Source organism: Mobula hypostoma, chromosome 1, assembly GCF_963921235.1.
Source record: "Mobula hypostoma chromosome 1, sMobHyp1.1, whole genome shotgun sequence".
Classification (NCBI taxonomy): Eukaryota; Metazoa; Chordata; class Chondrichthyes; order Myliobatiformes; family Myliobatidae; genus Mobula; species Mobula hypostoma.
The window spans coordinates 177,530,717-177,548,637 of record NC_086097.1 but is presented as its reverse complement, the minus strand read 5'-3'; the positions used below and the strand labels follow the sequence as shown (position 1 = coordinate 177,548,637).

At 42.6% G+C, this 17,921-nt stretch overlaps 1 protein-coding gene across 1 annotated transcript in view; it reads right to left on the bottom strand.

The window, feature by feature from the left end:
- Positions 1 to 17,921, bottom strand: part of LOC134352777 (cadherin-2-like) — a 210,090-nt gene that overhangs the window by 45,988 nt on the left and 146,181 nt on the right. The window contains exons 8-9 of the mRNA XM_063060225.1: positions 9,778 to 9,915; positions 430 to 615 (exon numbers count right to left, since the gene is read on the bottom strand). Coding sequence (XP_062916295.1) covers positions 430 to 615; positions 9,778 to 9,915 — 324 coding nt within the window. The remainder of the gene's footprint in view (positions 1 to 429; positions 616 to 9,777; positions 9,916 to 17,921) is intronic.

Here is a 17,921-nt window from a genome sequence, read left to right as displayed (position 1 = left end):
TATTCGCACCCAACCTCTGCTTATAACCACAAGACATTTTGCAGCTCCTGGAAATTAAGAGCAACACATACAAAATGCTGGAGGAACTCAGCAGGGCAGGCAGCATCTATGGAAGAGAATAATCAGTGCACGTTTTAGGTGTAGACTGGTTCATCAGGACTGAAAAGGAAGGGTCAAAGTAAGGAGGTGGAGGGGATGAATTAACAATCTGGGAGATGATCGATGGAAGAGTTAAAGGGTGAAGAAGAAATATGGTAGGACAGGACAGTGGGCTATGGATAAAAGGAAGGAAGGGGCACCAGAGAGAAGTCATGGACAGGTGAAGAGAAGAGAGGGGGTGACAAGGTAAGCACAATGAAGAATTTAAAAAGAGAGAAGGGGAGGAGAAAGAAATTACAAGTTAAAGAAAATAAGAGACTGGCAACGCACCTTGACAACGGTCACCAGGCCATCGTTACTGATGGGGTCAGTCAGAACAGCAAATCGTCCCGTCGCATCACCGCCAGTTATACTGTAGATTGCATTCCAAGCAGGACTATGGGGGAGATCGTTGTCTGTCACCGTGAGGTTTGCAACAATAACATCAACCCTGTTTTCCGGCACTTCTCCGTAGAACTGCAAGTAAGAAAGAAATAGAACCAATACATTGGTTATCTTGGTCAAATCCTACATAAATCCTTCAATAGTGTGGTGCCAGGCATTGCTTGGGCAAAGCAAACATTAAGATTCCAAACCCTATTCTCTCACATCCCTTCAAATGCCCCCCCGATTATCCTGCAACCCACCAACACCAGTCAGATTTGCTTGGGCAAACAGCTAAAGAGATGCATTACTGCATTCTACGTTTTTAAAAATATCATTATGGCTTTGTGCGTGATAGATCACATTGGAGGACGTTAGCACGAAAGTTGATGAAGGAAAGGCAATGGATGTTGTCTACATGGACTCTAGCAAGGCCTCTAATTGATTAAGACGGTTCAGTCACGTGGCATTCAGGATGAGATAGCAACCTGGATTGGACATGGGCTTTGTGTGAGAAGCCAGAATGGCAGTAGATGGTTACACCTTTGACTGGAACCCTGTGAATAGAGATGTGCTGCAGGGATCGGTGCTGGGTCCATTGTCGGTTGTCATCTCTATCAGTGATCTGGATAATAATGTAGTAAACTGGATCAGCAAATTTGTGGATGACACCTGGACTGCTGTGCAGTGGACAGTGAGGAAGACTATGAAGGTTCGCAGTGGAATCTGGAGCAGATGGACAAATGGGCTGAAAAATGGCAGATGGAATTTAATGCAGACAATTGTTGTGTGTTGCTCAATGAGAGGACAAACCAGGGTCAGAATAACACAGTGAACAATAGGACGCTGAGGATGCAGTAGGAATACAATCTATAATTCCTTAAAGTGTTGTCACAGGTAGATAGCGTCATAAAAAAGCACTTTTGGCATATTGGCCTCCATAAATCAAAGTACAAGTGTCCAAGAGTTGGGATGTTATGTTGAAATTGTGTTAACACGTTGGTGAGGCTTAATTTGAGTCACCTATCTACAGGAAAGTTAAAGAAGATTGAAAGAGTGCAGAAAAAAAACTTACAAGGATGTTGCCAGGACTTGAGGACCTGGGCTATCAGGAAAGGCTGAATAGTTCAGGAATTTATTCCCTAGGGCATAGGAGAATAAGGGGAGATTTGATAAAGGTATACAAAATTATGAGGAGCTTAGACCGGGTAAATGCCTTCATCCGCTGAGATTGGGTAAGACTACAACTAGAGGTCATGGGTTAAGGGTGAAATGTGAACTTTAGGGGAATATGAGAGGGATCTTGGTCACTCAGAGGCTGGTGAGAATGTGGAATGAACTGCCAGCGGAAGTAGTGGTTCAGGTTCAAGTTCAACATTTAAGAGAAATTTGGATAGGTACATGGATGGGAGGGGTATGGGGGACTACGGTCTGGGTGCAAGTGGATGGGACTAGGCAGATTAATAGTTCAGCACGGACTAGATGGGCTGAAGGACTTGTTTTTGTGCTGCAGTGTTCTACGACTTTACAACCTCACCACACACATCCAATCCAGAGAAGTAAAGTCATTCTCAAACCCAAGTGACTGCACAAGATATCACATCGCCACTTAACCTTTCCAGCACCAAGGAGAATGCCACCATTTTCACCCTCACTCCCCAGTAAACCAACTTCCACCTCTAATTAGAGAATAGAAACACTGTGGAGCAAAGGGCCTGTCCTGTGCTGTACTGTTCTATGTTTTATTCTATGTAAACAAACCCTCACCTCTGATTAGAGGTTGAATATACTTGGGGTGTGTACACTGGAGCTGCAGCTGAAGGGAGACCCGATAGAAGTTTATATAATTATGAGATGCACTGACGGCATAGATGGTCAGAATCTTTTTCCCCATACTAGAAAAGGCTAACACCAGAGGAATCGTCTTAATGTGAGAGAGGGAAAGTTTGAAGATGTATGCGGCATATTTTATTTTTACACAGACAGTGGTGGGAACTGGAATGGGCAGCGATGGGTGGTGTGTAAGCAGTGGCCATTAGATAGACAAATAAATGTTCAGGGATGTATCATGTTCAGCACAGGCACTGTGGGCCAAAGGGCCTGTTCCTGTACAGTACTGTTCTATGCTTTAAAACACACATCAGCAAAGGACATTGAAGCATCTGGTCAGTCCCTCGAGTGTGTAGAGATTATAACAACACAAAACAGGGATGACATCTACCATCTGATCCTCCAATTGAGATCTGAAGCCAGTAAAGGGATATAGACTAAGACATCCCACTGAAGTGAACAATTATCTTTGCATTTCAGTAAAGGTTTGGGAGATTAAGCATACTGGGGTTTATGGTTTTCAAATTGAAACGCTGCTTACATATCAAGTGCAGAGATCTTTCTGCTCAAAAGGAAAGATAATCATTTCTAAGTAACAGATTTTTTTTTAAGAAAGTTACCGTGGAAACAGAAGCAGCACTTCACTTGCACAACAAACTCTTGTATGCTCTAACAATTTAATAGAAGCAGTCACATCAGAGTCAATGTGTGTTCAAAACAGTGCACAGAAATGGGTAAAACGAAGTGGATTGAATCACTAGAAAAAAGCCTGGGGTGAGACTACAAAAGCCAACATCATGAATTTACTTCTCCAGGAACTGGAAGAAGCCCATCATTCCGGAGGCTGTCCTGCCTTTCGAGCTGTTGTTTCCCTGCTCTTGCTACACTTAGTCTTAAAGTCATAGACATACAGCACAAAAACATGCCCTTCGGCCTAAATTGTTCACGTCAACCAAGATTGCCAACTAGATTTGCCTGTGTTAGGACAATATCCCTCTGAACCAGAAACATGGTTGCAGGGTGGGGAGGGAGGATTGGGAATGAAATATCCAGGGATATCAGGTAATACAGAAGGACAGGCAGGAAAGCAAGGGAGGTGGGGTAGCGCTTTTAATTAAGGATGAGCTCAGGGCGATAGTGAGTGACAATATAAGATCTAAGGAGCAGAATGGTGAATCCATCTGGGCAGAGATCAGGAATAGTAAAGGGAAAGAATATCAGTAGGGGGAAATTGTCTATCGGCCACCAAATAGTAACATTACAGTGGCACAGGCAATAAACCGAGAAATATCTGAGGCATGTAAGAATGGAACAGCAGTTATTGTGGGGGACATTAACTTGCACTTAGATTGGGTGAATCAAGTTGGTCGAGGCAGTCTTGAAGAGGACTTCGTAGAATGCACACATGATAACTTTCTTGAACAGCATGTTACTGAAGCTACAAGGCAACATGCTATCTTGGATCTAGTCCTGTGCAATGAATTAGGTAAAATTAGCAATCTTGTAGTTAGGGATCCTTATGAAAAGAGTGATCACAGTATGATTGAGCTTCTCATACGAATGGAGGGTTTATTATGCCTAAATAAGGGAGACTATAATGGGATGCAGGAGGAGTTGGCTAGGGTCGACTGGGAAGACAGGCTATATGGTGGGAAGGTTGAGGAACAGTGGAAGACTTTCAAAGAGATTTTTCATGGTCCATAACAAAAGTATATTCCAGTTAAAAGCAAGGACAGTAAGGGTGGGGAGAGCCAGCCTTGGATAACTAAATAATTAAAGGCAGGCATCAAACTAAAAGCTTGTGCATACAAAGTCACCAAGAGCAGTGGGAAATGGGAAGATTGGGAAAACTTTAAAAAACAAACTATTAAGCGAGCAATAAAGAAAGGGAAGATAGATTATGAAAACAAACTAGCACAAAATATAACAACGGATAGTAAAAGTTTTTATAAGAATATAAAACAGAAAAGGATGGCCAAAGTGAACATACGTCCCTTTGAGGATGAGAAAGGGGGATTGATATTAGATAATAAGGAAATGGCTGAGGGTTTGAATGTCTATTGTGTGTTGGTTTTCATGGTGGAGAACACATCTAACATGCCGAAGAGGGATGTTATAGATACAATGGGAGGTGAGGATCTCGATACAATAGCTATCACTAAGGAGGTAGTGCTGAGCAAAATTGTCGGCCTGAAGATAGTCAAGTCCCCCAGTTCTGTTGGAATGCATCCCAGGGTATTGAAAGGAATGGCAGAGGTTTTAGTAAAAGCTTTACCAAAATTCTCTGGACTTTGTGCAGGGCCTGGCGGATTGAAAGACGGCGAATGTCATGGCACTGTTCAAAAAAGGATGTAGGCAAAAGGCAGGTAACTATAGGCTAGTTAGTTTAACATCTGTAGTTGGGAAAATACTTGAAGCTAGCTTTAAAGAAGAAACAGTGAGGCATCTAGAAAGAAATAGATTCATCAGGCAGATGCAACATGGACTCAGCAAAGGCAGGTCGTTTGACAAACTTATTGGAGCTCGTTGAGGATATAACAAGTGCAGTAGATAGAGAGTAACAGGTGGATGTTATTTACTTGGATTTCCAGAAAGTGTTCAATAAGATGCCATAAAAAAGATTTATCCATGCATAGAGTTGGTGGTGAGGTATTAGCATTGATTAACCAATAGAAAGCAGAGAGTTGGGATACATGGGTGTCATGCTGGTTGGCAATCAGAGGTGAGCGGTGTGCCACAGGGGTTGGAGCTAAGCCCACAACTGTTCACGATACACAATAATGATCTGGAGAGGGGACTGAGTGTAGTATCTAAGTTTGCTGATGATACTAAATTGAGTGGAACAGCAAATTGTGCAGAAGATATGGAGAGTCTGCAGAGAGACATAGATAGGTTAAGTAACTGGGCAAGTGTCTGGCAGATGGAGTACAATGCTGGTAAATGTGAGGTCATCCACTTTGGAAGGAAAAATGAAAAAGCAAATTATTATTTAAATGGTAAAAAAAAATTGCAGCATGTTGCTGTGCAGAGGGACTTGGGAGTGCTTGTGCATGAATCCCAAACAGTCTGGTTGGTTTGCAGGTGCAGCAAGCTATCAAGAAGGTCAATGGAACGTTGGCCTTCATTGCTAGGGGGGATTGAATTTAAGAGCAGGGAGGTTATGCAGCAATTATGAAAGGGGTAAATACGATGGAGGCAGGAAAGTAGTTTCCACTGGAGGTGAGACCGAAACTAGGGAACGTAGCCTTAAGATTTAGGGGAGTAAGTTTAAGATGGAGATAGAGAGGAACTGCTTTTCCCAAAGAGTGGTGAATCTGTGGAAGCTACCTCAGTAAATATATCTAAGACAAGGTTGGATAGATTTTTGCATATTACGGGAATTAAGGGTTATGGGGAAAAGGCAGCTAGGTGGAAATGAGTCCATGGTCAGATCAACCATGATCTTACTGAATGGCGGAGCAGGCTTGACAGGCCAAATGGCCTACTCCTGCTCCTATTTCTAATGTTCCGCTCACTTTAAATCTAGGCACCCTAGTTTTGAACTCCACTGCCCTGTTAAAAAGACTGAGCTCGTATGTCCCAATCAAATATTTCACCTCTCACCATAAAGCTATGCAACCTTGTTTTTAGCCCCCCTTTCCTGGGACAAAGACCATGTGAGCTCACCCTATTTATAGCCTTCATGATTTTACAAATCTCCACAAGGTCGTCCCTCATTCTCTTATGCTCCAAGGAACAAAGTCCAATCTCTCCCTTTAACTCAGGCTCGCATTCTGGCAGCATCCTGATAAATCTTCTCTGCACGCTTTCCAGATTACTGATGTCTTTCCTACAGTAGGCTGATTATACCGTTGAAGTCAGAAGTTTACATACACTTAGGTTGAAGTCATTAAAACTCATTGTTTAACCACTCCATTGATTGTTTATTAGCAAACTATAGTTTTGGCAAGACAATTGAGAACATCTACTTTGTGCATGACATCAGTAATTTTTCCAACATTTGTTTACAGACAGATTATTTCACTTTTAATTGATTGTATCACAATTCCAGTGGGTCAGAAGTTTACAAACAAAATCAAAAGAAATCAGCCAAGACCTCAGAAAAAAAAAATTGTGGACCTCCACAAGTCTGGTTCATCCTTGGGAGCAATTTCCAAACGCCTGCAGGTACCACGTTCATCTGTACAGACACGCAAGTATAAACACCATGGGACCACGGAGCCATCATACCGCTCAGGAAGGAGGCACACTCTCTCTCCTAGGGATGGAACGTACTTTGGCGCGAAAAGTGCAAATCAATCCCAGAACACCAAAGGACCTTGTGAAGATGCTTTCTTTCTTTTTAAATCTTTTTATTGAGTAAGTATACAAAAAAGGTAAGCCATATAAACATTAATACAATGTTAAAGTATAATAAAATTCCAAAAGATATCAATACCAAAAAAAAATACTACAAACAATGTAATTTAAACATAAGAAACCAAGATAACATAATAGTATACTAAATTTTATATATATCAATGGAAAAAAAAAGAAAAAAAAAAACCCCAAAAAAACCCCACCGTGCAGCTAACTAAAAGCAAGGCAAAGCAATGGGCTAACTTGAAACCAAACAGAGTTAAACTTAAAATCACGTCCTCAATCCCGACCTCCATTAAAAACAGTGAAAAAAAAAACAAGGGTAAATATTACATTAAATGAAAATATCGAATAAAGGGTCCCCAAATCTGTTCAAATTTAAATGAAGAATCATAAAGGTTACTTCTAATTTTCTCCAAATTCAAGCATAAAATCGTCTGAGAAAACCAAAAAAAGGTAGTTGGAGCATTAAGCTCTTTCCAATGTTGTAAAATACATCTTTTCGCCATTAAAGTAAGAAATGCAATCATTCTACGGGCTGAAGGGGAAAGATTACTAGAAATTTTAGGTAGTCCAAAGATAGCAGTAATAGGGTGAGGAGAGATATCTATATTTAATACCTTAGAAATAATATTGAAAATATCTCTCCAAAAAGTTTCCAAAGTAGGGCAAGACCAAAACATATGAGTTAAAGAGGCTATCTGCCCCGAACATCTATCACAGAAAGGATTAATATGCGAGTAAAAACGCGCTAACTTATCTTTGGACATATGTGCTCTATGAACCACTTTAAATTGAATTAGGGAATGTTTAGCACAAATAGAGGAAGTATTAACTAATTGTAAAATCTGCCCCCAATCATCCACAGAAATGGTAAGCCCCAATTCCTGTTCCCAATCTACCCTAATCTTATCAAATGGAGCTTTCCTAAGTTTCATAATAATATTATAAATCATAGCCGATGCACCTTTCTGACATGGATTAAGGTTAATTATCGAATCTAAAATATATGTAGGAGGAAGCATTGGAAAGGAAGAAAGTATAGTACTTAGGAAGATGCTGAGAAAACAGGTAGACAAGTATCTATATCTACAGTAAAACTAGTCCCATATTGACATAACCTGAAAGGCTGTTCAGCAAGGAAGAAGCCACTGCTCCAAAACTGCCATAAAAAAGCCAGACACACAAAATGCTGGTGGAACACAGCAGGCCAGGCAGCATCTATTGGAAGAGGTACAGTCGACGTATCAGGCCGAGACCCTTCGTCAGGACTAACTGAAAGAAGAGATAGTAAGAGATTTGAAAGTAGGAGGGGGGAGGGGGAGATCCAAAATGATAGAAGATAGGAGGGGGAGGGATGGAGCCAAGAGCTGGAAAGTTGATTGGCAAAAGGGATACAAGGCTGGCGAAGGGAGAGGATCATGGGATGGGAAGCCTGGGGAAAAAGAAAGGGGAAGGGGAGCCCAGAGGATGGAGAGCAGGCAAGGAGTTATAGTGAGAGGGACAGAGAGATAAAGAGAAAAAGGGAAAAAATAATAAATAATGGATGGGGTAAGAAGGGGAGGAGGGGCATTAACGGAAGTTAGAGAAGTCAATGTTCATACCATCAGGTTGGAGGCTACCCAGATGAAATATAAGGTGTTGTTCCTCCAACCTGGGTGTGGCTTCATCTTGACAGTAGAGGAGGCCGTGGATAGACATGTCAAAATGGGAATGGGATGTGGAATTAAAATGTGTGGCCACTGGGAGATCCTGCTTTCTCTGGTGGACAGAGCGTAGGTGTTCAGCAGAACGGTCTCCCAGTCTGCGTGGTGTCTCACCAATATATAGTAGGCTGCACAGGGAACGCCGGATGCAGTATATCACACCAGCTGACTCACAGGTGAAGTGTCACCCCACCTGGAAGGACTGTCTGGAGCCCTGAATGGTGGTGAGGGAGGAAGTGTAAGGGCGAGTGTAGCACTTGTTCCGCTTACAAGGTTAGGTGCCGGGAGGGAGATAAAAAAAGCCAGACTACAGTTTGCAAGCGCACATGGGGACAAAGATCTTATTTTTTGGAGAAATGTCCTCTGGTCTGATGAAGCAAAAATTGAACTGTTTGGCCATAATGACCATTGTTATGTTTGAAGGAAAAAGGGTGAGGCTTGCAAGCTGAAGAACACCATCCCAACCGTGAAGCATGGGGGTGGCAGCATCATGTTGTGGGGGTGCTTTGCTGCAGGAGGGACTGGTGCACTTCACAAAATAGATGGCATCATGAGGAAGGAAAATTATGTGGATATATTGAAGCAATATCTCAAGACATCAGCCAGGAAGTTAAAGCTCAGTCACAAATGGGTCTTCCAAATGGACAATGACCCCAAGCATACTTCCAAAGTTGTGGCAAAATTACTTAAGGACAACAAAGTCAAGGTATTGGAGTGGCCATCACAAAGCCCTGACCTCAATCTGATAGAAAATTTGTGGGCAGAACGGAAAAAGCGTGTGCGAGCAAGGAGGCCTAGAAACCTGACTCAGTTACACCAGTTCTGTCTGGAGGAATGGAACAAAATTCCAGCAACTTACTGTGAGAAGCTTGTGGAAGGCTACCCAAAACATTTGACCCAAGTTATACAATTTAAAGGCAACCCTACCAAATACTAACAAAGTGGATGTAAACTTCTGACCCACTGGGAAAGTGATGAAAGAAATAAAAGCTGAAATAAATCATTCTTCTACTATTATTCTGACATTTCACATTCTTAAAATAAAGTAGTGATCCTAACTGACCTAAGGCAGGGAATGTTTTCTAGGATTAAACGTCAGGAATTATGAAAAACTGAGTTTAAATGTGTTTGGCTAAGGTGTATGTAAACTTCTGACTTCAACTGTAAGTGTACACAGCTCTAGATGGAATATTCATTCAAATCTACAACAGGGAGAGAGAGAGGGGAATGGTAGAGAAAGGGAGAGTTGGTTTAAAGGGAAACAAAAGAGCCAAAATGAGGGTTGTGAGTATGGAAAGAAACAAGTAAAAGGGGGTAGTGGAGAAGGAGGGCAGGAAAGTGCAAGGGGCACAATACTTACAGTAGCAGCAGTAAACTCTGGTGGATTGTCGTTGACGTCTAGGACGGTGATGATAGCGGTAGCGGTGTTGGAAAGGCCATACATCGGACTTCCCTCCATGTCTGTTGCTTGAATTATCAACGTGTACTGTGGAACTTTCTGGAAAAGAGAAAGGGAGTGCCAGGGATGAGGATTGGGATTGAATGCCAAAAGAATTTTAAAAGGTCAGACCCACACTCAGTGATTCTGGAAAATCTTCTTCCCCTCCACCATCAGATTTCTGAATGGTCCATGAACCCATTAATACTACATCACTAACCCTCTTTTGCTCTACCTAGCTTGAGAACAGTAATTTCTATTTCCTGTATTTCTGCCACAAAACAACAAAAATTTAATTTTCAAATATCAATGATTGTAAACCTGATTCTGATATTGTTGAGGCTGGTACAGTAAGACTTAAAAGGGTTTCGGCCAGAAACATCACTATACTTTATTTCCATAGATGCTGCCTGGCCTGCTGAGTTCCTCCAGCACTTTGAGTGTGTTGCTTGAATTTCCAGCATCTGTAGATTCTCGTTTCTGATATTGTCTTTTTCCTAATTAAAATACGAGTTTGCCAGGGAATTGATGGGCAAAACAATCTCCTTCTGAGCAGTAATATTTATGCTATGCAAGGCCATTTAGCCCATCATCTATGCTATTTGTCAAGAGTAATCACACCAGTCCAGTTCCCTCATTTTCCTGAAGACTTTTAACTTTCTCTCTCCTACACTTATCAACTTAACCTTGTTTCAACCCCTAGTGTAGCTACTTACCTGCACATAATCATGAGGGGCACTGGCTTTGTCCTAGGCTTGGAGAATCAAGAATAGAAGGCACAGGTTTGAGGTGAAAGGAGATAATAAGAACTTGAGGAGCAACTTTTTCCACTTAGAAGGTGGCTGTATATGAAATGAGCTGCCAGAGGAAGTGCTTGAGGCTGGTACAATAAGACTCAAAAGGTACTTGGATTTGAGGCATTTGGGCCAAATAGGACCAGCTTAGATTGGCATCTTGTTCAGCATGGATCAGTCAGGCTAAAGAGCCTTTTTTCCATGATCTTGGACTACGAATCTATGATGAAGTGACTGCTCAGTGACCAATTAACATACTATGTCTTTGGGATGTGGGCAGGTCTTGGGGACTTATCCACCCTAACTTGCCTCAGGACTGCAAAACATCTCCTATACTACAATCTGGATACAGTCCATGACATCACTATTAATTTGTCTAAGTTCTATAGATTCTGTGTCCATCTCCAAAGTAAATACAGGTGCAAAAATCAGTTTAACATATCCCCCATCTGTTTTGGGCTCCATTCATAGATGATCATGCTGATCTTAAGGTGGGCCAATTTTGTACCTTGCCATCCCTTTGCTCTTAATATACTTATAGAAGCCTTGAGATTTTCCTTCCCTCTCTCTGCCAGAGGAACCTCATGTCTTCTTTTAGCCCTCCTGATTTCCCTTTGAAGTGTTCTCTTACATTTCTTATATCTTTTAAGTACGTCATGGCACCTATACCCACTATGCTTCTCCTCCTCCTTAGCCAGGACTTTAGTATCTCTTGAAAACCAAGGTTGCCTAAACCTGTTAGCCTTGCCTTTTATTCTGACAGGAACATACAAACTCTGTACTCTTTTGAAAAATGAAAGAAAGTTTCAGTTTTGAAGGCCTCCTATTTAGTGAGCATGCCTTTACCAGAAAACAATGTATCCCAATCCACACCTACCAGATCCTTCCTGATAGCAACAAAGTTGTCTTCACATTTATAATCTCAACCCGAGGACCAGACCTATCCTTTTCCATAATTTCCTTAAAACTAATGGCTTTATGATGCGAACTGTTCCCTATATATACTTCTGTCAGCTGCCCTGTCTCATTCCCTCATAGGAGATTCAATATTGCACCCTCTCTAGTTGGGGCCTCTACATATTGATAAAGGAAACTATCCCATCCAGCTCTTTTACAGTACGAACCTATGTGGAAAATTTAAATTACCTATCACAACCTTATGTTTCTCACAACTGTCTGCTACTTCTGTAATAAATTTGCTCCTCTAAATCCCACCGACTACTAGGAGGCCTATAACATAATCCCATTAACATGGTCATCCTTTTCTTCTTCCTCAGCTTCACCCATATAAACTCAGTGAACAAGCTCTCCCGTCTATCCAGTCTGAGCACGACCATGGCATTTTCCCTGACAAGTACTGTTACCCTTTCTATATTGTCTAAAACAACAGAACCCCAGAAGAGTGGGCTGCCAGTCCTGCCCCTCTTGCAATGAAGTCTCACTAATGGCTACAATATCGCAATTCCATGCTGATCCATGCAATAAGCTCATCTGCCTTATCTACAGTACTTCTTGCATTTGCAACTCACAACATTAGTCCCACCATGCTCTATGTTTCGATTCCTGTCTTTGCATGTAGGCTTGGCATTGTGTTTCCCCAAAATCACTCCATCATTTGCCCTGGCCCCCATCCCCATGCAAGTCTACTTTAAGCCCCCTGGAGCAGCACAAGTCAACCTTCCCACATGGATACTGGTCTTCCTCCAGTTCAGTACAAACCACCCCATCTTTAGAGGTCTCATATTCCCTGGGAGAGAGCACAATGATCCAAAAATCTGAAGCCCTTCCTCCTGCATCATCTCCCTAGCCATTTGTTAAACTGGTTTATCTTCCTATTCCTGGCCTCATGAGCACTTGGCACTGGTAGCAACCCAGAGATCATCACCCTGGAGATGCTGTCCTTTAACTTAGCATTTAACTCCCTGAACTTACTTTCCAGGACTTCATCGCTCGCCCTGCCTATCATTGGTACCAATATGAACCCCAACCTCTGGCTGCTCACCCTCCTTAAAAACGCTATGGGCATGATCCAAGTCGTCCCTGACCCTGGGAGGCAACATACCACCCGAAAATCTCGCTCTCATTCACAAAATCTCCTCTCTGTCCCCTTAATAAATCCCCTTTGGCATCACTCTGCCTGCTTCCATTTTGAGTTGCAGAGCCAGACACTGATGTGAAAACAATAAACCAATGAAACGACAGCCCAGATTGGCTACTGGGACTGACATGATTGCTCTGAAAGCTGACATTGACTTAATGGGCTGAACAGCCTCCCACATTGAGAGAAGAATGAGGTCATGAAGCAGTAATACCACTTTCTCTTGAGAGTGACAACACTGTTCCACAAAGTGCTTGTCAAATTCCTACCTAGTTCAATGCAGAAATTTAAAACCTGTTTTTTTTAAACCCAAATATGATGTTTGTCAAATTCAAAAGGCAAATGCTTGAACCATCCCTTTATTATAACACAGCAAACAAAAATGAGCCAATAACACCCACCCATCCCCCACACCATTTTAGCGCAGTCTAAGGTTTCGTCCTTTGTATGTTCATTAATAAACACTTTTAACGTTCCCAGAATGGACTCTGGGCAGATACTGTATCAGTAACACCAGAGATTGCCAGCTTGGATAGGAGCCCAGGAGGTGCCTTACAGCTGCTTCCTTATCGGGGCCAGAACCTCTCAGGTGTTGGTTGCTAGGTAACGGAGAGATCACCAACACCACGTTCTGTCCCTGTGAAATTTCCCTTAATGAGCAGAAGGGTCCCTGAGGGAGTTCGCATCCAATGAAAACCCCACCTTGCTGACAAGCATCTCTCCCTTGTGGGGCATAGGCTTTTCTTTAAATCTATAGCAGCATCAAATTTCCCCTGCGAACAATGAAAGGTCAGTTTAGCCGTATATATCAAGGATACGTGTCACCACAGGGTCACACACACAGCCTAGTTATTGCTGGAAGCACCAAAGACAATTAATTGCTCATTACCATTTTGCTATTTATTCATCTCTCTTCGTCATACTCAAACAACTTTCCCTGACCTTGGCTAATTTTAAGTCCAACTACCTGCCTTGGTCTACGATCCTTGCCCCTAACCCACTACAGTTTTTGTATTTTTAAACAGACCTCCAGCCTCACAAAGTTTAGGAGAAGAGTTTCCCAGAATCCCACTCCCTGACATCATGACTACCCTGGCTCCGATCTGAAGATTATGTCCATTTGTTTAAATCAATTACCTCTAAATTACTCTGGTGACCAAAAATTAAATACCAATCTACATTTGGCACTGAGGTTTGATGGAGAGAATGCAAATCTTACACAATGCTGCCTGCTCAACACAACAAAACCCTTGTTCGATTAATTCCAAGTATTGTGGAGAGAATGTAGTTGATCCCAGCAACCTAACAATGTGAATTAGCTGCATTACCAGCCTCTCCCTGCATTAGACTTGTATACACTAGGGAAGGCAGATTTGCCTTCTCCTTTCTTACAGAGAATTCAGCAGACCTGCCCTGACTTACACCAGCAAGGGATAAAATTTCAACGGGGTGACAGGACTTAAAGCCAGAGTGTTAATATTTTAAAAGCTTCACACAAACCAGCCCTCTTCCTGCACAAGGGATTTCTATTTGAATATTTCAGTCTCCCCACCTCCAAAGTTATTGATCAACATGAATAGCAATTTCCCAAACGCCCTGCAGATTGGCACAAGTGTCATAACACTGTGTCCTAGGAAAAGTAGTATTTGTTCTTGGAACCTTAGAAATTAAGAAACATGAAATTATTAAACCTGCTCTAAGCTTGGTCAGCTTTGTTTATTTAGAGATAGTGTGGAAGAGGCCCCTTCGGCCCAATGAGCCTCACCACCCAACAACCCATCTATTTAACCCCAGCCTATGTAGATAAGCCTGCAAGATGAGAGGCTGTACTTGATCCGGTATTGGGAAATGAACCTGGTCAAGCGTCAGATATCTCAGTGGGAAAGCATTTTGGTGATAGTGATCACAATTCTATCTCCTTTACCATAGCATTGGAGAGGGATAGGAACAGACAAGTTAGGGAAACATTGAATTGGAGTAAGGGGAAATATATGCCTTATCAGGCAGGACTTGGAAGCATAAATTAGAAACAGATATTCTCAGGGAAATGTACGGAAGAAATGTGGCAAATGTTCACTGGATATTTGCGTGGGGTTCTGCATAGGTACGTTCCAATGAGACAGGGATAGGATGGTAGGGTACCAGAACCGTGGTGTACAAAGGCTGTTGTAAATCTAGTCAAGAAGAGGAGCTTACGAAAGGTTCAAAAATCTAGGTAATGATAGAGATCTAGAAGATTATAAGGCCAGCAGGAAGGAGCTTAAGAATGAAATTAGGAGAGCCAGAAGGGGCCATGAGAAGACCTTGGTGGACAGGATTAAGGAAAACCCCAAGGCATTCTACAAGTATGTGAAGAGAAAGACGATAAGACATGAGAATAGGACCAATCAAGTGTGACAGTGGAAAACTGTGTATGGAACCAGAAGAGATAACAGAGGTATTTAATGAATACTTTGCTTCAGTATTCACTACAGAAAAGGATCTTGGCGATTGTAGGGATGACTTGCAGCGGACTGAAAAGCTTGAGCATGTAGATATTAAGGAAGAGGATGTGCTGGTGCTTTTAGAAAGCACCAAGTTAGATAAGTCACCAGCACCAGATGGGATGTACACCAAGCTACTGTAGGAAGCATGAGAGGAGATTGCTGAGCCTCTGGCGATGATCTTTGCGTCAATGAGGACGGGAGAGGTTCTGGAGGATTGGAGGGTTGTGGATGTTGTTCCATTATTCAAGAAAGGAGTAGAGATAGCCCAGGAAATTATAGACCAGTGAGTCTTACTTCAGTGGTTGGTAAGTTGATGGAGAAGATCCTGAAAGGCAGGATTTATGAACATTTGGAGAGGCATAATATGATTAGGAATAGTCAGCATGGCTTTGTCAAAGGCAGGTCGTGCCTTACGAGCCTGATTGAATTTTTGAGGATCTGACTAAACACATTGATGAAGGTAGATGTAGTGTATATGGATTTCAGCAAGGCACTTGATAAGGTACCCCATGAAAGGCTTATTGAGAAAGTAAAGAGGCATGGGATCCAAGGGGACATTGCTTTGTGGATCCAGAACTGGCTTGCCCACAGAAGGCAAAGAGTGGTTGTAGATGGGTCATATTCTGTATGGATGTTGGTGACCAGTGGTATGCCTCAGGGATCTGTTCTGGGACCACTACTCTTTGTGATTTTTATCAATGACCTGGATGAGGAATTGGAGGGATGGGTTAGTATATTTGCGGATGACACAAAGGTTGGGGAGTGTTGTGGATAGTGTGGAGGGCTGTCAGAGGTTACAATGAGACATTGATAGGATGCAAAACTAGGCTAAGAAGTGGCAGATGGAGTTCAACCCAGATAAGTGTGAAGTGGTTCATTTTGGTAGGTCAAGTATGATGGCAGAATATAGTATTAATGGTAAGACTCTTGGCAGTGTGGAGGATCAGAGGGATCTTGGGGTCTGAGTTCACAGGACACTCAAAGCTGCTACGCATGTTGACTCTGTGGTTAAGAAGGCATATGGTGCATTAGCCTTCATCAACTGTGCGATTGAGTTTAGGAGCCGAGAGGTAATGTTGCAGCTATATAGGACCCTGGTCAGACCCCACTTGGAGTACTGTGCTCAATTCTGGTCGCCTCACTACAGGAAGGATGTGGAAACCATAGAAAAGGTGCAGAGGAGATTTACAAGAACGTTGCCTGGATTGGGGAGCATACCTTACGAGAATGAACTCTGCCTTTTCTCCTTGGAGCGACGGAGGATGAGAGGTGACCTGACAGAAGTGTACAAGATAATGAGAGGCATTGATCATGTGGATAGTCAGAGGGTTTTTCCCAGGGCTGAAATGGCTATCACGAGAGGGCACAGTTTTAAGGTGCTTGCAAGTAGGTACAGAGGAGATGACAGGGGTAAGTTGTTTTTTTTTAAATATATAAACGCAGAGAGTGGTGAGTGCGTAGAATGGGCTGCTGGCGACGGTGGAGGCAGAAACAATAGGGTATTTCAAGACACTCCTGGATAGGTACATGGAGCTTAGAAAAATAGCCTAGGTAGTTCTAAGGTAAGGACATGTCCGGCACAGCTTTGTGGGCCGAAGAGGGCCTGTATTGTGCTTTAGGTTTCTATGTTTCTAATGGCCAATTAACCTACGAACAGGTACTGTACGTCTTTGGACTGTGGGAGGAAAACTGGAGCACTTGGAGGAAACAAATACACACACACACACACACACACACACACAGGAAGAACGTACTAATTTTCTTACAGAGGATGCTGGAATTGAACTCGGTACTCCAACATCCCAAGCTGTAACAGCATTGCACTAACTGCTACACTACTGTGGCACCCACATTATTAGGTTTTAATGAGATGCATTCCCACCCCCCACCAAGTCTTCTAAAATTCTAGCAAGTACAGGCCCCTGAGCCATCAATCATTCCTCATATAGTCATAATCATAGTCACACTTTATTAATCCCAGGGGAAATTGGTTTTCGTTACAGTTGCTCCATAAATAATAAATAGTAATAGAACCATAAATAGTTAAATAGTAATATGTAAATTATGCCAGTAAATTATGAAATAAGACCAGGACCAGCCTATTGGCTCAGGGTGTCTGACCCTCCAAGGGAGGAATATTGTAAAGTTTGATGGCCACAGGCAGGAATGACTTCCTATGACGCTCAGTGTTGCATCTCGGTGGAATGAGTCTCTGGCTGAATGTACTCCTGTGCCCACCCAGTACATTATGTAGTGGATGGGAGACATTGTCCAAGACGGCATGCAATTTAGACAGCATCCTCTTTTCAGACACCACCGTGAGAGAGTCCAGTTCCATCCCCACAACATCACTGGCCTTACGAATGAGTTTGTTGATTCTGTTGGTGTCTGCTATCCTCAGCCTGTTGCCCCAGCACACAACAGCAAACATGATAGCACTGGTCACCACAGACTCGTAGAACATCCTCAGCATATAACCCTTTCTCTACCAGGAGTATTCTCAGAAACCTCCTCTGGACCCTCTCCAATGTCAGCACATCCTTTCCCTGACATGGGCCCAAGAATTGCCTAATAAGTGTACCACCTGCAGACCGTGCTGCAGTTAGAACACAGAACAGTACAGCATAGGAACAAGCTCAACGGCCACCACATCCATGTCAACCTTGATGCTAAATGGATCTCATCCCA